We start from the raw sequence: 23390 nt of genomic DNA, 5'->3' as shown, positions 1-23390 counted from the left end.
ACTCAAATCCGTCACAAGTGCAATGAAGGGTATTAACAAGGGAGTACCGGAAAGACCACACTACAACTTTGGGTTAGAATGCACTGCATAAAGAAAAAAACTCCCCTTTAGAATATTTTTGTTTTGTGTAATAGAGTTGACACTCTATACTCTATATAGTAAAAGTCGTTATGTTAACAGAAACTTGGACAGTTTTTCGCTATATAAATTTTTTGAACAAATCTTTTTCTATGAGAACAACAATTTTTTCTATATACAATGAGAACAACAATGCCATAATTAATAATAATGCAACATTAGATACATTTACAATAAATAGAGGTTTAAGACAGGGCAAGGAGGAGCACTTAGCCCAACCCTATTTCCTATATATACAGGGTGTTTGGTAACGAATGGGCCATACCTTAGATTCTTAGATTTATGAGGTTAAAATAGGTCGATTTAAGCTAAGTTACATTAGTACGAAAGTTGATAAGAACCGAAATACAGGGTGTCAAATTTAAACTTTCATTTTATTTATTCTTAAATATTTCCTGACAGCCATAGAATAACAACACGAAATTAAGTAAGCGGGTGGTTTTTGAGACGAGAAATCTAAATTCACCACCAAATATGATATATTACCCAGGGGACGCCACATACGTCTTTCAGCGCTCATTTAATACGTTCAATTTGTTTTATTATCCACTCTACATACTTTTTGAATCAAAACGCACCTGTCATAATTCCTGTCATTTGACATATTTTACATGTTCCACTTATTAAAACGCCCATTTGGTGATAAATAGCAGTCTGATTTTTGCATGAGAGTTTAATCTCTGTTCGGAGAGTTTAAGTCTGTTCTGTCGGACAAAATACATGTGCCGTTTTCGTGGTCTGACCGTTCCAAATTTTTAACCTGTTCCACAATTAAAACTTCCCCTGTTCCAGTGTTCCCATATACACTAAGCGCCAAAATTAACGCACCACCTTAAAAATGGGACATTTTTAATATCTCATATTTCCTAAACCTGTTGTCCGATTTTAGTGATTTTTTTAATACGTTATAGCTTTATTCTTCGGGAATATCGATGTAATAATATTATTGCTAAACAGATAAGTGTCATTTTATACCTGGTGTAACAATGTTAGTGTGTTTTTTCCTCAAAGTTTGGAACACTCTGTGGAATATTCTAGCACATATAAAATATTGAAATTACAACTCAAATGCAACCTTAGGCTATTTTAACATTTTGCTTTTTGATTCGTTCTCTTATGTTGGATAATAAAAAAGTTAGGTACTTTAATAACTAGCAACGTTCTTCATCAATACAGGGTGTTTCTAAATAAGTGCGACCAACTTTAAGGGGTAATTCTGCATGAAAAAATAATGTCCGTTTGCTTTATAAACATATGTCCGCAAATGCTTCGTTTCCGAGATACGGGATGTTGAATTTTTTCTTACAAACGGACGATTTATTTATTGCTCTAAAACCGGTTGAGATATGTAAATGAAATTTGGTAGGTTTAAAGAGGTAGCTATTGCGCATTTTTTGGCATACAACTAAGAATTTTATATTCACCATTGGCGTGCATACGGGTAATATGACCGGGTAATATGACCCGTATGCACGCCAATGGTGAATATAAAATTCTTAATTGTATGCCAAAAATGTGCACTAATTACTTCTTAAAACCTACCAAATTTCATTTACATATTTCAACCGGTTTTAGAGCAATACATAAATCATCAGTTTGTAAGAAAAAATTCAACATCCCCTATCTCGGAAACGAAGCATTTCTGGACATATGTTTATAAAGCAAACGGACATTATTTTTTCATGCAGAATTACCCCTTAAAGTTTGTCGCACTTATTTAGAAACACCCTGTATTGATGAAGAACGTTGCTAGTTATTAAAGTACCTAACTTTTTTATTATCCAACATAAGCGACCGAATCAAAAAGCAAAATGTTAAAATAGCCTAAGGTTGCAGTTGAGTTGTAATTTCAATATTTTATATACGCTAGAATATTCCACAGGGTGTTCCAAACTTTGAGGAAAAAACACACTAACATTGTTACACCAGGTATACAATGACACTTATCTGTTTAGCAATAATATTATTACATCGATATTCTTGCAGAATAAAGCTATAACATATTAAAAAATCACTAAAATCGGATAACAGGTTTAGGAAATATGAGACATTAAAAATGTTCCATTTTTAAGGTGGTGCGTTAATTTTGGCGCTTAGTGTAAAGTTTGTCCAACTAGACACCCTTAAGCTATTAACAAATTTTCAGCTTGCTATTAATCAACTTTTTTTTTCATATGCGGGATCCAGACCTATAACTTTTGTTTTGTTGATATTTACCTTTGTAGATTTCTAGACCCTTCAAACAGCTTTTTACTGCTTGTGCTTTTATACAGGGTGTTTGGTAACGAATGGGCCATAGCTTAACCTTAGATTCTTAAGGTTAAAATAGGTCGATTTAAGCTAACTTGTTAATAAAAACTGTAACCTGTAACGGTTGATAATAACCGACATACAGGGTGTCAAAGTTAAACTTTTATTTTATTTATTCTTGAATATTTTCTGACAGCCATGATATACCAACACGAAATTTGGCAAGCGTTTGTTTTTTGGGACAAGAAATCTAAATTCGCCACTAAAAATGATGTTTTACCCAGAGGACGCCACATACGTCTTTCAACGCTCATTTAATACGTTCAATTTTGTTTATCCCCCATTCTACATACTTTTTGAATAAAATCTTTTATTCTCTTAATACTTTTACTTAAAAATTTATACTACATTCATTTCACCTTACTAAACTCAACCGTTTTCGAAATAAACGGATTTTAAATCTGCAATGCAACATAACTTTTTGCATAATATAATTGTAGTTACACCCGAAAAATAAACTTGATACCATAATAATTGTGCAAGTTCTCAATAGTAATTGCACGACAGCTCTAAAATTATCAATTTGTCTCCCGAGTGACACTTTGAGAGTTTGACACTTTGACAGTCAAAGTGGCGGCACGAAGGCAACAAGTCGATAATAATTTTAGAGATCGTGGGTAATTCGCTTAGATTATTTCATGAATAAAACTATTTTTAAATCATTTTAACTAATATTTTATTGATATCTACACCTGAATATTTTCTAAACGTGTTTCTTGGTGTTTCTGTAACAAATAATTGTAAAACATTAATTGCAGTTAATGCCACTGAATGTTCATTGTTGCATAATAACGAAAAGCATCTGACGTAATGCTTGACGACGGGATATTATCAAAAATTATTACTTTCATTTTTATTTCTGTAGCTTTCTATTGGTCAGAATCTCCTATGAATGATGCAATTATCTCATTACGTCAAAAATTCCATTTGAAGGAATTTTTGATATATTTTTGGAAAATATTATGGTTTTAAGCTTATTTTTCAAGTGTAACTACAATGATATTATGCAAAAAATGATGTTGCATCGCAGGTTTCAAATGCGTTTATCTAGAAAACGGTTGAGTTTAGCTAGACGAATGTAGTATACCTTTTGTAAGTAAAAATATTAAGAGATAAAAGTTTTGATTCAAAAAGTGTGTAGAGTGGATAATAAAACAAATTGAACGTATTAAATGAGGGCTGAAAGACGTATGTGGCGCCCTCTGGGTAATACATCATTTTTGGTGATTAATTTAGATTTCTCGTCTCAAAAAACACCCGCTTACTAAATTTCGTGTTGTTATTCCATGGCTGTCAGGAAATATTTAAGAATAAATAAAATAAAAGTTTAAATTTGACACCCTGTATTTCGGTGCTTATCAACTTTCGTACTAATGTAGCTGTAGCTTAGCTTAAGTCGACCTATTTTAACCTCATGAATCTAAGAATCTAACGTATGGCCCATTCGTTACCAAACACCCTGTATATATTGGAAAAAGGGTTGGGCTAAGTGCTCCTCCTTGCCCTGTCTTAAACCTTTATTTATTGTAAATATATCTAATGTTGCATTATTATTAATTATCGCATTGTTGTTCTCATTGTATATTTTTTGAATCATATTTATTAGCAGTCTGATTTTTGCATGAGAGTTTAATCTCTGTTCGGAGAGTTTAAGTCTATTCTGTCGACAAAATACATGTGCCGTTTTCGTGGTCTGATCGTTCCAAATTTTTAACCTGTTTCACAATTAAAACTTCCCCTGTTCCAGTGTTCCCATATATCAAAGTTTATCCGACTAGACACCCTTAAGCTATTAACAAATTTTCAGCTTGCTATTAATAAATTTTTTTTAATAGGCGGGATCCAGACCTATTATGCAGATAGGCGAAACTAAAGAAGAACTGAATATATTATGTAGAAATTTAAGGAACAAAAATATAACAAGTTAAAGCTCTTACGTACTTAAAAGTAACAATAGAAGAAACCGGATCACTAGAAACAGAAGAAATCAATAGCAGAGTAGAGAAAAAGCTACAATTTTATCGTACTGAATCGTCACTGAATTTCCCGAGGAACATTATCGTAGGCTTTGTCAAGATCAATGGATACCATATGAGCGTTTGTTTCTTTATTCCCGTATCTTTCATCAACTGTTTTATAATGAAAATTGCATCTGTTATTGAACTGCTTTGCATAGAGCCAATCTTATTTCGGTTTCTTCGCGTATCCATCTATCAATTTATCTCTAATATTTTCATCACGTGATGAGCATTTTTATGGCTCTACAGTTTGTACATTGTTTTGTATATCTCCCTTGTCTTTTAAACTGGTGCTAATATACTGCTTCTCCATTCGTCTGACATTTGTCCAGCTTCTATAATTCTATCAAATAAACTTGTTATTTCGTGCAACTGGTTTTTTCTTCTTCTTACAACTTCCTTATCTTTTGAAGGGCTGTAACGACTTATTCCTTTTGTTATTTTGGTGACCATTGCTGTTACTATTTCCGTTCTTTGTAATGCTTGTGCTCTTTAACTTGTAATGCTTTTGATTATTTTATCATATCCAGCTTAAATTGTGCTTCCAAAGCCTAGTCCTCCATGTATTGCTTATTATTCTGACTTGGAGTGGTCCACATGTGCATATGAAACTTTGTTAATATCCGATGCCAATAATTTGCAACCAGACATAAAAGTCAATTACAAGAAAGATTATTGCATCCAGAAAGAAGAAGAAAAAATCCAGTTGACATTTCTCTATTTACTATTACTGTATGTCACGTGTCAAAATATCTATCAATAATTTTAAAACATGGAAAGGTGAAGCATAAATAGAAACAGATCCAATTATTTTATTATCATGAATAGTGCAAAAATGAATCATAAGATTATAGCTACATCTGCTTTATATGTAAGTGTTAAGTAAGTTCCCATTCATATTTGAAATGTTATGTTCTCTAGGTAGTATACTGCTCAGTGAAGATTAGATCTGGTGTCATCATATCTAAGTTTACCATAAAGATGAATGTTTCAAGTATAGTCCCATTAATATGTTTGTGGCAATCCAATACATAATTAGGCTTCCAAGTATTGTTTGCTTCAAATCTCGGGAAGGTGATATATTTCCAGCGGAGCGAGACCTGTTATAGCCTCTAAAGATGCTGTTGCTGTAATATTTATCCTGTTATATTTAGAAGTACTTGTGTCTGTAAGGCAGCTTTGCATTATACTGCAAAGCTGCCCTTTTCCACCAAAGTACTGAACCATAAGTAACAGTCAGTGGTATCATTGATGTGTACATACAAAAGATTGCCTTTGGTTTCAACTCCCAACTGTCTGCAGTTCTAGAAGAGTCGCAGAGCCCTGTTGGATATATTGTTATTATGAGTACTCGAAATGAGTTTGGAATCCAGGGTCCCCATAGATACTTGACCTCATTGGTTCTTTCTAGTTCCTCTACAAATAGTTTCAGCTCAGTCAGTCCATTAACCTGTCTCTTATTAGTGAAGGCTACTAATTTAGACAAACACCAATTCTCTATTCAATGAGGAGCATCTCACATCTGATCCGCAACAGTACATACTGGGAAATTTTCTAAGATTTCTTGGCTACTAACCCATGAATTAGGTTATCAACGATAGAGCGTTGGTTATATTTTTTGTTTTTAAACACCATAGTTTTGTTTCTTTCGTTTTTCATTCGTTTGTTCTTTTACGCACTAATTAGAATAATGCTATTAGTTGTGCTCCACTTAGGTCTGTCTCTTTGTTTTTATATGTTTTTCAATCGTTGATTACATAAGTACATATCAGTTTAAATATTTCTTCAACCATATAAATTTGAATTGTAACGGCAACACTGCAAAACTTTTAGAGGGAATGATCTTGCGCCGATTACTTGCGCACTGGAGCATGCAACCCGAAGCTGTAATTCCCCTTGCTTAAACGAGGAATCTTATTTGCCAGTAAAATTAGTTTACCTTTACGTATAAGCTATATTTAGGCTTAATTTGACTATTCAACTGAAACCACCACGACTGGATGGACAGCGTTTTCAATATTTATTGATTATAAACCAGTTAGAAGGTTGTCCATCGTAAGAACAGTAAGGCTGGTATGGGAGGAAGTCCTAACTGGAAGAAGATCACGCAGGCGCCCTTGCCTCCGATGGCGAGGTAATACATCAAGAGACTTGGAAGCTATGGGCGTGGAGAATTAGATAGGGATTGCTCAAGACAAAAAAGAGTGGAGGCATGTTGTCGAGTTGGCTAAAACCCACGAAGGGTTGTAACGCCACGGAGTAAGTAAGTAAGGTTGTTCATCACAGAAAAACTTCAGTAATAAAGTAGGTGGATGGACCTAATGGTGGATTTAGTTGAGTTTTTACAGAAGAAGTGTACTAAGAAGAAATAACAGTCTACTGTCTTTGAAGGGCATGACCTCTTCAGGGTAATACAATACGCAGTAGTACTTCGTACGCCGGTTTCCTGGAAGATCAGTCAAGCATGCTTCTCACAATCTTCCAATCCAGATTTTCTAGTGCATGGTCTATTTTTGGTAAAGCCAATTTTTTGATATGATAATTACACACGATTTTTTTCAAACTAGTTAGCGCACGCCATGTGTTCTCGTAGGTAAGAATTAATGGTCACCATATATACAGCAAAGATTGAGGACCATCTTCTAATGGCAGTACTCTTTAAACTTTAGGCTGCTCTTTTCTTAACTCGTCTAAGCCGAACTTCGTATTAAATTCGGACTAAATACCTTTGGTCATCTTGAGGTCTTTGGTAACACAGTGGGCTAGAGAGACGTTTTCCGGGACAACACGAAGATCTTGCTGAACTTCTGGGGTGACGCCGAATCTAGCACTCTTTCTTACTGCGTAATTTGATATATAGATTCATTAAAACTTGGCTATCCGTTATCTGTCATCTCATGTTGAAGGATTAGTGCTTCCTCCATTTCATTTGAGCCAGCATATAGTGCAAGATGATTTATGTGAACAACTATTGGTTTACCTTTTGGCAACTTCTTAATTCGATATATTACGTCATTTATTCCCTTTTTAATTTCATACATACCTTCCATTATCTTTGTAGTTTAAAGACCAGGCTGCGCAACGTTGTGGATTACAGAGCCACACAAGGTAACCTATTTCAAAGCTTTCATTCTTGTATCGAAAATCATATCGATCTTTCATTCCCTCACTGACTATCTGGATGTATTGTCGGGCAAGTTCATGAATTTTGTTGATTCGCAACAGGCGGGCGACATATTCTTCGCCTGCAACATGTTGCTCGGAAGGTCTGCAGCCAAACTTTAGGTCGCACGGCAAACGAACTTCACAACCCACCATCAGGAAGGTTCGGGTGTAGTCTGTAGTTTCATTTTCGACCGAGCGGTAGCCCATTAGGAATAAATAAATGCGCTGGCCCCAATCTCTCTGATGTTTGCATACAACTGTGGACAGGTGTTTACCAATCGTTGGGTTCATTATATCCACCGTTCCATCTGATTCATCTGGTTGAGGATGCAGGTGTGACATTATAGTCTTATTGCCACCAATCAATTAACAATTTTTTTAAGGGGGTTGACTCAAACTTTCGTCCTTGGTCGGAGTGGATCTACAAGGAAACACCGAACCGCCCGAAGAGATCTTTCACAAGTACGGTGATTACATAAAATCGTATCATTTTAGATATTTCTTTAACCCTATAAATTTTAATCGTAACGGCAACACTGCAAAACTTTTAGAAGGAATGATCTTGCGCCGATTACTTGCGCACTAGAGCATGCAACCCTAAGCTGTGATTCCCCTTGCTTAAGCGAGGAATTGTATTTGCCAGCGAAATCAGTTTACCTTTACGTATAAGCTATATTTAGGCTTAATTTGATTATTCAACTAAAACCACCACGACTGGATGGACAGCGTTTTCAATATTTATTGATTATAAACCAGTTAGCAGGTTGTCCATCACACAGAAACTTCAGTAATAAAGTAATGGTGGATTTAGTTGAGTTTTCAGAAGAGGTATACGTCGCTTCGCGGTGACAAAAGTTTCGTTATTAGAATAGATTATTTAACACGATCAACATTCCGCTTAATATGATATTCTCCAAGGAATTTTACCGAGTAAGCTTCTCTATTTATCGTTTTTACCAATTACGCAAAACGCTGTAGTAGACAATTAGTTCGTTAGAGACTAGTGAATGTATTCCTTTTTTTTTTTTAATTGTACACAATAATAATGAGCATGATAACTTATTTTTAAATGTTTATATTTAAACTTGGTATTTTGTTTAAAGGAATATAGTGGGCTTGATATTATTAAAAACTATTCCAAAATATTGTTACGTTAACCGGTTAATCGCAAAATCCTTTAAAATGTTTTTAACTGCTGTCGTTTTGTTAAATCTTATAGGATACTTGTATCTAGCATTTATGTATGGTAAGTTTTCTATTAGCTTCTTGTAAAATTGCAGTGAAATAACAGCCAAATGTTCAATGAACCTGTTTGTTAAAAAAATAATTATTAGTTTTAATATTCTTCTTCTTCTACGGCACTACAGCCCAAATTGAGCCTTGGCCTCCTCTATTTTTTGCCTCCACTCTTGCTTATCTGTGGCTGCTCTTCTGCATACACGGACTCCTAAAAGGGCTTGTGCGTCGCTGTTTACTGTGTCTTCCCAGCACTTTCTTGGCTTTCCAACCGGTCTCTTTACCTGCATTCTAGCATTCAGTACTCTTTTTGGTAGCCTATCCTCTCCCATTCTTATCACATGTCCGGCCCATTGCAATCTTTGTATTCTAATGAAGTCTGACAGGGGTGCTTCCTTATAAAGTTGATAAAGTTTGTTGTTGTATCGACCTCTGAAGATTCAGTTTTCCCTCACAGGTCCTAGTATTCTCATCATTACTTTCATTTCGAATGTGTCGAGTTTGTTTTTAGATGTTTCTTTCAGGACCCAGGCTTCACTGCCATAGCATGTTATTGGTCGAATTAAAGTTTTATAGATTCTCATCTTTGTATTTCGGTGGACAATTTTAGACCGAAATATATAGCAGAGGGCAAAATAAGCTCTGTTTGCCTGCGTTATTCTCTTCCGTATTTCTCCATCTTTTGATCCGTCGCCATATATTTCTACTCCCAGGTATGTAAACTTTCCAACCGTTTCAATGTCATCTTCATGTATAATGTTTTGTGGGACTATATTTCTTCTCGTCTGAGTCATTATTTTTGTTTTTTCTGTGTTAATTTCTAGACCTAGCATATTCAGTTTTAATATTATTTGATATAATTTGTATGAAACATATTGAGTATCCAGATTTATATGCGTATCATCATTATCATTGGCGCTACAGTCACAGTTGCTCTTCGACATTCATAACCTGATGCCCCCATTCGGTCCCATTCTGCTGTGCAGCTGGATGGCAGTTGACAATACCGACCTTTCTGGCATCCTCATCTACACCATCCGTCCATCCCAACCTTGGACTACCTCTTTGTTTAGTTCCCTCTACTTTGCCCGTTTAATACGTCGTGCAGGTAGTTTTCATTAATTTGCTTAGACTGGATGTCTTGCCCACCACATGCTTCTAATTTTAATTGCAGTGTCTATATATCGGCTAACTCTTTATACTTTTTGCATAGTTTAAAGTTATATCGAGGACGCCAGGTTAGTGCGATGTCACATTATGCATTTTGACCGGATGCGGTGGAGACGCATCCGTTTCCAACGCTACCGGACCGACCTGTCACACTATGCGTTTAGACTGGTGCAGTTGTAAGCGCGTACCGATGTCTCAAAACGCATCCGTTTTCAACGCAACCGGACCGACCTGTCACACTATGCGTTTTGACTGGATGCGGTGGAAACGCATCCGGTCAAAACGCATAATCTTCTCTCGAATTTGTTTACAAATGTTTCATAAAAAAACTAATATTAAAAACATTTGCATCAAATAAAATTTTATTTTTTAATAATAAAATTTGCAATTTGACATACAAATAGAGGGCGTTAAATTGGACACTGTTTCAAAATAAAATTGGGCATATTGCGTAAAACACTCGGTATAAGGTAGCATAATATTCTTAATTATTATTGATAGTTATTTCGCAAACTTCCAACGGTTGCAAAAACTAAAGTTTGCTGATCATAATTGCAAAAGTCAAAAGCACAAGAAATTGTCGATGCTTAAAAAATTAAATGGTAAGGCCGTTGGAATCATTGGTATATGCGGGATCAAGATCCTCCTTTGTAATTTTCTTTGAGATGATCGTTGCCTCAATGACATTAATTATTAGCATTTTTACCGTCAGTCCCGTTCCATTGTTCAGTCGAGGTTGATTAATGTTACACAGCATAATGACAATTGACCCTACTTTTATTTAAAAATTTTGAGGTAGGAATCCAGACAACTCCAATGAATTCAAAAATTCTATCAACTGCCAACTGTGCCAACTGATTTAAATGAAAAGAACTTTCCCAGAAGAAAATTCTGAATGGTTACATTAAGATCATCGAAATCTATATTTTTCTTGCAAATATTGCTCGTTAACTCAGCCAATTATGCATTCTTGCTGAATTCTATGTCCAGGAAATACGCTGAATAAACTCCCCTTTAGAGTCTGTGAAGTTATAGAAATATGTGGGTAATGTGATGAATCTGGTCGAGAGCCAATAATGATTTTACCATTTCCAACGTCTACCAAGTATTTTAAAAATACAATTTTACTGACCCTGAAGAATTAGAATGTTCTGGAATTCTTAGGATCCTCTAACATTGTTGCCCTAAATTGGTTGTATTGCTCCTATTATAGTGATCCTTTCTGAAGTTAACATACTCATGTTCTATCTTGGCTTCACACACTATACTGATGACGACCAAATAGTCAGAAATACGTGTTTACGGTTACCTTCCATCTGTTTCCTTCATATACATGTTTTGTTTTTTCTTCCTTGTTGCCATCTAATTGAAAAATTTTAGCCTCCTCGGTCTCCAGATTTGACGCCACTTGATTTTTTCTTGATTATTAGATTTTTAAGGAAAGTTGTGAATTTGGTTACGGGAGAAATTACGGAAGAGTTACATATATTTGTAATAAATAAAAATGATGTTCTGTATCGGTAATTTGAAAAAAATTTGCTAGTTTTTTTGCAAATTTATATTGTATTATATCTATTATATCGTGTTACTACTTCTGAAATATTTCACCGTCTTGGCAGAAGCATCTGGCCCATCTGCATCCTATTTGCATTACTTTAGTATTTTAAATTTTACTGTGTATATTTTAACAACAATAAAGGTAGGTATTCAAAATCCTTCACTAAAAATAAATTCGATGTACATTGTACATACATTATCGGTTGGAGACGATATTTTTTTCATCAATCCGAAAGGAGGCAACTCGATTCAAAATACAAATTACCTCTTATTCGAGTATTATTTTACTTTTTATTTATCTTTCGTCGCGTTTTATATTGTAGAGATTTTTTATCAGCCTAGTACGCCGTCGTGTTAAAAGCATTTTTGTAATGGATAAAAAAATTTACCAATAAAAAAATTTCTATTTATCAAATTGAATTCTGTCTTCACTCCATTTTATACGGGTATAAGTATCTAATATTTTTATGTAAACCCTAATATCTTTTTTGTTTTTAGAAAGGTAAAGTCAAAACAGCCTACACGGAGATATTGGAATCTTTAAGAAGAGATTTTTATTGGAAATGGGAGAAGAAAGCACGTGCTGGCTCTCAAGGGTTAGAACTTTATATTAAAATAAAAACTCTGGGTACAGGTTCTTTTGGACGAGTGGTAAGTATTTAAATTTTGAAATAATTTAAAAATGGCTGCAATATGGTTGTAAAATTATACTCTTGTGGCATGTTTTTCACTGAACATTGTATGTTTGCAAATAAACCGTAATTGGTTATAGTAAAATATTACATTTTTATTTTATTTTATATCTTTCGATTTCTAATGCGGAAATGGTTTTCAAAAAAAATCTGATATAAAAATTGGGGGAAAATTGATTTTAACTTAATAATTTTATTTTCAACTGGTGCTGAAAAAAATTTAACGGACAAACACTTAAAGTGTAAACAGCTATGTTTAGAGCAGAAAGTCTTGAGGGATGGTATTATAGGTACCCTCGACTAATATCAAATTATGTTTCCCTGCTTTGATCGTGTCCATAGTGCTCGCTGGTTTCCGAAGTCAGAGCCTAGTCCGTGTGCAAATAATCCTAATAACAGCGCGCAGGTGCACTTTGGAGAGGCCCGTTTAAATACAAAGGATTATTCGCACACGGACTTAGCTCTGACTTCGGAAATCAGCGTGCAATATGGACGCGCCCTTATTGTCGGTTAAGTCTAATGTTATAGTTGATAGTTACTTACTCCTTACTTACTTACTTACTTACTCCGTGGCGTTACAACCCTTCGTGGGTTTTAGCCGACTCGCCAACATGACTCCACTGTTTTCTGTCTTGAGCAACCTCCCAGTGGCGGCTCGTGACCTCAGTATGCGGGTAGGCTACACATATACTTCGGGTAGGTGACAAAAAATATCCTACAATTTGTAATAAATTTTGAGCCTTCTTGCAATACTAGATGTAATCTATGAGCGCAACAATGTGTAAAAATTGCTTTTGGAGCATCTACTTTAATTTTTGATTGTAATCCGTTTAAAGAGCCAGCCATTACACTTGCACCGTCGTAAAATTGAGCAATTAATTTATTTTTGTAATCATATGGCTCAAGCACGTTTGAAATTAAACTATATAGAGCGTCTGCAGATCTATTCTCGCTAACATCAAAAAACCCTAAAAATCTTTCTGTTACCTACCTGACCAACTTTGTTAAGAAAACGGATTGTTAAAGTACACTGTGATTTTCCGGTTATATCAGTAGTATCGTCCGCTAGTATAGAAAAAAATTGACTTTCATTAATTTCTGTTGAAATTTCATTTTTACGTAATCGGCAAGGCAATCTATTAAATCATTTTGTATTGTTTTTGACAAACCCGTGAACACCCCTTCCATTTTTTAACATGATCCTGGATTTCCTGATCGCGTTTAACTACTAAATTAAAAATTTCTTTAAAATTACCCATGTTTGAAGAATTATGGCTCTCATCACGACTGCGAAATGCAAGTTCTTGTTTTACTAACAGAATTGTAACATCAATTTCTTCAACTTTTTCAATCTTTTTCAACTTCTTCATTATATATCTTATTAGATAGAGAAATTTGTCCAGCTAAATCACTGTCAATAGTTTAATTTTTTTCTAACCGTTTTAAACCTAAGCAATTGTTTAAATGTTCTTTCGAAGATTCATATTTTTTTACACTAGCTGATAAATTTTTCAAATCTGAATATCCCTGACTCACCTAAACATTTTGTTTCAAATTTGAGAGCAACAGACGAGGCCAACAGAAAAGTGAATTTTTAAAATAACTTCCGCTTAGCCATTTAAGATTTTCATACCATATTGTTTTAAACGATCTCGAAAATGGTCGATTGTCTTTTGTCTTATCTGTGGATAAAATTGTTAAATTTGGTAAAGGCCGGCCCATTGAAATAATTTCTGATCTTTCTTGATTTTGGCGCCTTGAAAAAGGCGTCTCGATCAAACTGCATATTACATCGTTTAAAATATTCATATTCGATGACTAAAGTTTTTCCACCAATAAAACTAACACACCTACGTTTCAACAACGTCAAATATTACTTATTTTATTTATGTATGAAATAATAATTTACTCTTCGAATAAATTGATAAGTTAACAATTAACCTCGCTTTAAATTTTTAATTATCTATATAATCTAATAACACAATTCGTCAGTTTAACTTTAAATTATCCAAATTTTATTGAAACACAATAAAAATATAATGGACGACTGACAAATAACTATTCACAGATTTATTTGTCGTTAGTGAATTATTACTAAATTAATATAAAATTAAAATGCCCTTCAATAGACCGATCTCAAATTTACCTGTTTATTATTCAGTTTTCATAAACAAATTTAAATTGTCCTACCTAGTTTTATTCAATACTTAACCTACTAATAACAGCCAAAATCAAAAAACAATTATTTAAAACAGTTTCACAAGACACAAGAGAAGCAACTGATAAAATTTTGTAGGTCCGGCTATAAGACTCTGTGCCTATCCGCCCTTTCAAAATCGTAGAATACGGTCGCTACCAGCAGACCTGCAGCAGGTCTGCTCGCGTAAACAGAGAGAGATCGCACGTCAATTCGGTGTTGGCGTCGTTCTATTTCAGGCTACGTTTTCAAGTGCCTGACCAAGGAAGAATATAGAATCTTATACAGTACTACTGATACTACAAGGAGCGTACAATAATTATAACTACGGAGAAAATTTTTTGGATATTTTTAAAAATAATTTGGATAATTTTTGCTATTTTATTGTAGGTATTGTGTCAAAATTTATAAATTACAATTTTGAAATAAGTAATTTATATTAATAATTTATATTATTGTACTACATTTGAAGAGGGTAGGCGGCGCCTACCTTGCCTACCCCAACGGGCCGCCCCTGCAACCTCCATCCAATTCTCCACACCCATCGTGCTTAGGTCTCCTGCTATATTATCTCGCCACCGGAGTCGAGGGCGTCCGCGTGGTCTCCTTCCAGTTGTGACTTTCTCCCACGCCAGTCTTACTGTTCTTTGGTCAGAATGTCTTCTGAGGTGTCCCGCCCATTGGAGTTTTCTGGACTTTATTTCTTTTATGATGTTGGCGTCTGGGTAAAGTTCTTCGAGCTCTTTGTTAGTTCTTATCCTATATTATCCTGATGCTTCATCCACCACAGGACCAAAGATCTTCCTTAGGATTTTTCTTTCCCAAACACATAGTATCTCTTCGTTTGCATTTGTTATCGTTCACGTTTCGCTTCCATACATCAAAAAGGGTCGTATGATTGTTTTATAGACGTACTTCGTAGGTCTTGATAGTTGTTTTGATTTTATAAGGTTTTGGAGGGCAAAAAGACATCTGTTGCCGGCCTGTATCCTGCTGTTTATTTCTTGTGATCCGTTATTGTCTTCAGTTATTATTGTTCCAAGATACTTGAATTCTCCAATTCTCGAATAGTTGGTTATGGATAATGTATCTCTGACTTACTGTACAGTTTTCCGCGTTCAAAGTTGAATATAAGCCTCCCCTATTCAAGTTGAGCTTTCTGTAGGCCGTTCCCAGCGATTCTTTTGACTTCGTATATCTATCGTGTAGGTGGTCTACCTCTTCTTCTCCTGTTTGCATGTAGTCTACACACTGGAAATTTTCTTGTCCATTGCTTTTGTTTTTCATTCTGGCCACATGTCCCGCCCAGTTCCACAGAAAAATACTGAAAGAAAAACTGGAAAAATCTATCTCGGATAAAATCGGAGAAGATCTTGCATAGACCACATATGTACACTCCAACAATTAAATGAGAAAAAAAAATGGCAAAAAATAGACCAGTACATATGAAATTCATCGATTTAAAAAAGGCATATAACCCGGTTCCCAGAAAACAACTATGGAACACGATGAAAGAGATCGGAATATCTCAGGTTAATAGAAGCAGTAAACAACCTTTACAGCAACAACAGGTAAGAGTTAAAACCGGCAATAAATACTCCAACGAATTTAAGACCACAAAAGGCTTATTGCAGGGATGCTTTACATCTCCGACACTGTTCAAGATATTCCTAGAACAAATATTAAATCCATTGAAAAGAAAATGGAAGGGATGGTAATTCTAATCCGGGACAACTTCTTGTACACATTAAGTTTTGCAGATGACCAAGTGGTAACGGCTCAAGATAAAGAAGATCTCTCCTATATGCTCCGAAAATTAGAAGAGGAATACACAAAAAATGGACTGGGAATAAACCTAGAAAAACCGAATACTTAACAACAGAACAAGAACCAGTGAGAAACTTGGAAATGGACGATGATAGGGAAATTAACGGCACTGAAAAAATCAAATACTAGGATTCTTACTCTCCAAGATTAGAACCACCGAGCAAGAGATAACCAGCAGATTAGAACAGACAAGAACATAAAATAAAAAATCCACAAGGAAGAACTTCCTGTAGTTGGCTGTATACCATTAATTACAAGTGAAATTTAATAAAAAAATTTCCTCTTGGTAAAAGGTATATTATTTTAAAAAGCCCTAAAGGGCTACAAACATATTAACAAAACGTTTTCGCTCTGTAACAAGAGCATCATCAGTGTTACCTAAAATAAGTATAACCATATTAATTAAAGCAAATGTTAAAGTTAAAATGATGACCAAGGTAAAAGTAAAGTTTGGTTATACTTACAAGAACATGGTGAGCCAACCAAAAAATACAAGGTCAAAGCCTTTCAAAAAAGAGACAAAATTCTAGTATAAAAAAAATACATCGAAAAATCCAAAGGATGGATAAAATTCCTAAGGATACGGCCCTAGGGCAACATATGACTCCCACATGTGGTAAGTGGTTCAAAAGGTAACTAATTCATTATGTTATGAGAGGTAGCAGGCAACTAAGAGATGAGACTTCAAATACCCCAGGCTGTGGGTGAAAAAACGTGATATAATTCAGTAATTTTTGAAACCTATCAGATGTTGTAAAGGACGATGCCAGGAATAACTTCTACTAAAATGTAACCAAAAATATTGTGCGCTTTTTTTTAATTGCGATTTCATTGATTTTTAATTTTGTAGCTTAGGATATTGATTTTAGAGAAAAGCTTTTTAATAGAAAGTTGTAGTAAATTAAAAACCCTTCAATTTTGAGCTATCGTAAGTTTAATTTTGTTAATTGGTTATTGCAAAACAGCCTGCGAAAATTCCAAAATGGCCGTTTTTTACAATTGCATTATTTATTGTACAAATAATTTTTTTTATTTTTTAAAGCTTTAAAATGAAGATCTATCAATTCCAAACATAAAAAAATTGTAAGGCCAGATTAACGAATTTGTTGCTTAGATATTATAAATTGTTTATCCCAAGAGGTCAAATGTCGAAGGCTATAACTTTTTGAAAAAAAAATCGTAGAAAGTTGGTGAAACATTAAATCTCCTTCTAAAGAGTTATATTTTCATATTCTGTTGTAAATAAATGCGTAAAACATTTTTAAACCTCTAATTTTTGGATTTGAAAATAAGGGGGCAAATTTCGTTATAAACATTTAGAGCTGAAGCGGCCCTGTACATCCTATAAGTTTTTAACTTACATATTATTGTTACTGAAGATTAAACGAAGATTCATAAAAAAATATAAAATGTCTACGACCAACTGAAGACGAGATAATTTTTGGGTTTGAAAATAAGGGGGCAAATTTCGTTATAAACATTTAGAGCTGAAGCGGCCCTGTATATCCTATTAGTTTCTAACTTACAGATTATTGTTGCTAAAGACTGGACGAAGATTTATAAAAAAATTAAAATGTTGTAAAACCAACTGAAGCCGAGATAATTGTTTTTTCTTCTTAAATCATAGTGCCTTTATTTATAACAATTAAGACATTATTTTACAGTTATTGACTAAAGAAAGACTTATATCATCTTAAAATAAAAATTATTATAAAATATAATTACATCTAATTATTAAAAATTATTTTTAAAATCGGTGCTTTTGCAAGCGGCCGAATTTTGCAAATCGCCCGGCTCGCTTCAAATCCGCGCGCTCGGAAAATTTTTACGTAACTTGTATTAAATTTTGACAGAAAATAATTTAATAATATTACCATTATAATATACAGTCTATTTACAACTGTATTTGTTTTTCTTGATAAACTTTTATATGTGAAGTCCAAAAAGAATAGTCACTACAAGAAAAAAAAGTTTTATATTGTATATTATAGTAAGGAGTAACATTATCATTATTATATTTATATAACAATGAAAAAATTAAAAATATAGTTATATATGTCATATATATGTATCATTATTGTAATATTATTTCTTCAGAATAAAGTTTATCAAGAAAAACAAATACAGTGGTAAATAGACTGTATATTTTAATGGTAATATTATTAAATTGTTTTCTGTCAAAATTTAATACAAGTTACGTAAAAATTTTATGACCGCGCGGATTTGAAGTGAGCCGGGCAATTTGCAAAATTCGGCCGCTCGCAAAAGCACCGATTTTAACAATAATTTTTAATAATTAAATGTAATTATATTTTATAATAATTTTTATTTTAAGATAATATAAGTCTTTCTTTAGTCAATGGCTGTAAAATAATTTCTTAATTGTTATAAATAAAGGCACTACGACTTAAGAAAAAAAAACAATTATCTCGGCTTCAGTTGGTTGTAAAAATTTTTTATTTTTTTATAAATCTTCGTTTTGTCTTCAGCAACAATAACCTGTAAGTTAGAAACTCATAGGATGTACAGGGCCGCTTCAGCTCTAAATGTATATAACGAAATTTGCCCCGTTATTTTCAAACCCAAAAATTATCTCGGCTTCAGTTGGTCGTAGAATTTTTTTATTTTTTTATAAATCTTTATTTCATCTTCAGCAACAATAATCTCTAAGTTAAAAACTCATAGGATGTACAGGGCCGCTTCAGCTCTAAATGCTTATAACGAAATTTGCCCCCTTATTTTCAAACCCAAAAATTAGAGGTTTAAAAATGTTTTGCGCTTATTTACATCAGAATATGATAATATAACTCTTTAGAAGGAGATTAGATGTTTCACCAACTCTATACGATTTTTTTTTTCAAAAGTTATAGCCTTCGATATTTGACCTCTTGGGATAAACAATTTATAATATCTAAGCAACAAATTCGTTAATCTGGCTTTACAATTTTTTTTGTGTTTGGAATTGGGAGATCTTCATTAGAAAGCTTTAAAAAATAAAAAAAAATTATTTATACAATAAATAATGCAATTGTAAAAAACGGCCATTTTGGACCTTTCGCAGGCTGTTTTGCAATAACCAATTAACAAAATTAAACGTACTATAGCTCAAATTGTAGATTTTTTTTAATTTACTACAACTTTCTTATAAAAAGTTTTTCTCTAAAATCAATATCCTAAGCTACAAAATTAAAAATCAATAAAAATTGCAAATTTAACAAATGAAAATCGCAATTAAAAAAAAAGCGCACAATATTTTTGGTTACATTTTAGTAGAAGTTATTCCTGGCATCGTCCTTTACAACACCTGATAGGTTTAAAAAATTCCTGAATTATATCCTGAAATCGACCTATTTTTCACCCACAGCCTGGGGTAAAAAGCGAATTTGTCTGATGTCAGGACGACAATTATTGTCAGATTGAAGTTTTATGAAATGTTGGTTACGCAGCTATTAAAATTAAAATTATTTATGGTAAAAGCAATGATAACAGCTAACATCAGTGTGTTGGAAATATAAAATTACAAGAACTTAGTGAAAATAAATTATCTAAGATTTATAAAATAATGGGCGAATTTGAAATTCCATAATCATCAATGAGGTGTATATAAATTAATGAAGTAAAGATAGGCATACCAAAATACAGTAGACGTGTTTTGTGGTTTGTGTTAAAATTAGATAATTAATATTTGTGAACCAACACAAATGATGTTTGATAAAAAAGGGCTGCATGAAGATGAGACAAGTGAATAGGGGTTGGGATATGGAATGCTGAGGAATGTTGTAGAGCAAAAAAACTTGTTTATAGTTAATAGGATATAGATGGATTCATCAACAACAATTTAAATGACTGAAAAGGTTGTTTTAAAGCTTAGTCCAAATTTCTTTATTCTGTCCTTTTATGTAAAATAACATCTAGGGCAAAGAAAAATTAGTAAAATTGGATAAAAGTATCTAAGCTAAGTCTAAAGTGAGGTCAGATGAAGTTAAGTGTTGAGACAAATTATTGAGTAAATGGGGAAAATCTTTTTTAAAATTGTGTTTATTTAATAAAATTAAAAGGTAAACCAGAATAAAAGAACGGTGGATAGATAAATGAAGTTGTTGATGAAAAATTTTGATATCACAATTATGACAATTAATGATAATAATTATTGAGAGACTGGGAACTCAAGAGACCCAACAACCAAACAAACTTTGTTTGAAAACCAACCATAGAATTATAAATGTCTAAATATTTATATTGTCAAAGGCCACTTTCAAAACTTCCGGTCCCTTAAAAAATCGCATTTCCACTTACTTCCGAAAAGTCACTTCCACTTCCGCCCTCTCCAAAAAAAAAGTTGGAAGCAAGCAACGCCACGCTACTCTCTCTCTCCGCATTTTTCACCGTTTGTAAGTTATCTTCTCGTCTAATAGTTAATGTTTTATTCTCTCTCATTTAAATATCTCAAGAGCAAAGTAGTTTTAGCAAGTTAAGTGTTTATTTTTTATAGTTTTCATAATTATAATTAAATCAGTACATTAAATTAAAATCAGTGCAGTGTATAATTTCACCTCCGTAAAAAATAGGAAACTGAACCAGTCGCCACACACCGCAAATCCTGTAAATCTGTAAGTATTTACAATACTTATCCTCAAATTCGACAGGTCGTCACGAGGGTTTGACGCTCTAGGAGGAAATTTGTGGCATAACCCCAGCATTTCCCCCCTAAACCTGATGATGTGAGTTAAAGAAGGTGGGCTGATAGAATAACTTGATGTGAGAAATTCTATTGAATTATTGTATGTATTGTTGGATGAATGAGTTGAGAAAATGGAATAAATGATTGGACAATAAACGAAGACCAGGTTGACAAAGATGATGTAAAAAGAATGGGAGAGATATTGACTAGATATAGTTGTGCAAAAGTTGTGACAAGAACATGTATTGACAAGACAAGACAAGAACATGTATTGTACTAAACAAATGAACGGGATATTGTGGAATAGACAGATTACCAGAAATACAAAGGAGAGAATACAAAACACCTTGGTACGTAGTATAATGACCTATGGAGCAGAGAATTGGGTAATAAACAAACGAAACAGGTCCAACATTACAGCAACTGAAATGGAGTTCATGAGAAGAAGCTGCAGAATGACACGAATAGATCGCATTACAAATGAGGAGATAAAATGAAGAATGCCACTAGAACAAGACATCCTCAGCTACATCGGCGGAAAACGTTTAATTTGGTAAAGACATGAGAGAAGAGCAGATCGTACAAGGTGGATGTCCAAGATTTCAGATTAGAGCCTAATAGGAAAGAGAAGAAGAGGTAGACCCCGAAGATCATGGAGGGATGAAGTGGACGAGGCCATGGAAAGATGAGACCTTAGAGACGGCAGAACAGAAACCACTGGAGACGTTGGTTGAAAGAAGGAAGGAGGCGACAGCTGTAAAAATCCTTACATAAATAGGGATAGATTTATGAACTAATGCTATTTCGTTGCAGAAGACTTTTGGATTTCCGCTTGGTGCCATATTTGTCACGAATTGTGTCTTTCCAAAAATGTATGTTCAAACCAACTTCTTTATAGGCGTCAGCTAACTCAATAAGCAAAGTTCCAATCTCTTTTAAGTTATCTGTTGTGGTGTGTTCTTTCTGTCTCATCTGTCTTTCTCCTCGTCTGTCTTTGCGTTCAAGTCAACACATATTAGGTGATATGGGATAATAATATAATCAAAATATTTTCCTGCAATTCTAATTTTTACTATTTTCCCGTTTCATAGGTAAAATTTTTCGTTTTCACGGCCTGTCGCTCTTTTTGTAGTTTTCTTATCGTGAAAACTAACAAACTTTCAAGTGGCATGAAGGGGAAAATCATGGACACTGACCTATCAACATTACCTGTTTAGATCATCATTAACACCATTAGGGCTCCAGTAGTTTTTATGCCAAAAATTTTAAAAATAAAATCAATACTCTATTTAATTTATTTAGTTTATTCCCCTTTACTTATTTTAGTACTTAGTGAAAAAAGAAAGTGAAGATCAGGATAAAGAAAAAGATGAATACTATGCAATGAAATGTATTTCGAAAGCTAGAATAATAAAACTACAACAGCTGGAACACACGTTATACGAGAAGAGAATTTTAGAGGCTATACGGTTTCCATTTATAGTACATTTAGAAGCTTGTTATAAGGACAACAGTTATGTTTACCTCTTGATGCCTTTTATAAATGGCGGTGAAATGTTCACTCATCTCAGAAGGTATTTATTAGAATTATGTCGTATATGTTCTTCCATTGTATCTTTACACATGCATGAATTTATTCACGAATTACTTTTTATACTTTATTGGTCTCTTTTTTACTCACAGAAACTAGTACCGCAAAATTAAACCGCTTGTCCATAGAAACCGCAATAAGCTAAACAAGATAAACAATACGGCAGTCTTTGACATCTTGTTTACTATGAATTTTGACATTTTACATTTTCAGTGATAGTGGAATTAGCTTATTCGTTGTGTTTATTGGAATTTATAACTTATATTGTGTTTATTTTATAAAATTATATCGTGTTAAATATTATAACAGAGTTAAATATAAATGTACAATATAACTTTATAAAATACGTCCACCGATTTCCTAATTAATACATTGACAGTACATATCAGTAATATTACATATCGAGTACGTTTCACTTAATCTTTTGATTTAACTTTTTTGCATATGACGTTTGTGCGAAGATATAATGGAACAACTTTACCTGAATACCTACGTAAAACTATGTAAAAATAAGATTAGTGTATAATGAAGGTATGATTTCCTTAATACAGTAAATCATCTGTAAACGACTACTCCTACGTATAACAACCTATTCTGAATTCCCCGTCATTAGACATGGAAGTTCCCGTTCTTTTATACCTCTTTATATCAACCATTCTCTTAAGCTAACGTAGGAATCCATCATCGGAAATTCCTAGTACTTGTCATTGTAAAAAGCACCCTCAATAAAGAGCAATAAAATTCGACCATTCGTAAGAAATATAAATTGGGTTCATTAAGTAACCTATATTTTTCCACTGCTGAACGT

The 23390-nt window shown here is 33.5% G+C and overlaps 1 protein-coding gene across 2 annotated transcripts in view; it reads left to right on the top strand.

Annotated features, from left to right (window-relative positions):
* Positions 1-5211: 5211 nt before the first annotated feature.
* The window catches only part of LOC114329850 (cAMP-dependent protein kinase catalytic subunit beta-like), a 43951-nt gene continuing 25772 nt past the window's right edge, over positions 5212-23390 (top strand). Inside the window, exons 1-3 of one of the 2 annotated variants that reach the window (XM_028279105.2) lie at positions 5212-5337; positions 12093-12245; positions 22318-22565. In XM_028279105.2, coding sequence (XP_028134906.2) covers positions 5287-5337; positions 12093-12245; positions 22318-22565 — 452 coding nt within the window. In that variant the 5' untranslated portion in view covers positions 5212-5286. Of the gene's footprint in view, positions 5338-8332; positions 8562-12092; positions 12246-22317; positions 22566-23390 lie in introns of those variants that run through there. The other variant, XM_028279106.2, reaches the window with a different exon arrangement.

Source organism: Diabrotica virgifera, chromosome 7, assembly GCF_917563875.1.
Source record: "Diabrotica virgifera virgifera chromosome 7, PGI_DIABVI_V3a".
Classification (NCBI taxonomy): Eukaryota; Metazoa; Arthropoda; class Insecta; order Coleoptera; family Chrysomelidae; genus Diabrotica; species Diabrotica virgifera.
This window is presented reverse-complemented; position numbering and strand designations above follow the sequence as displayed.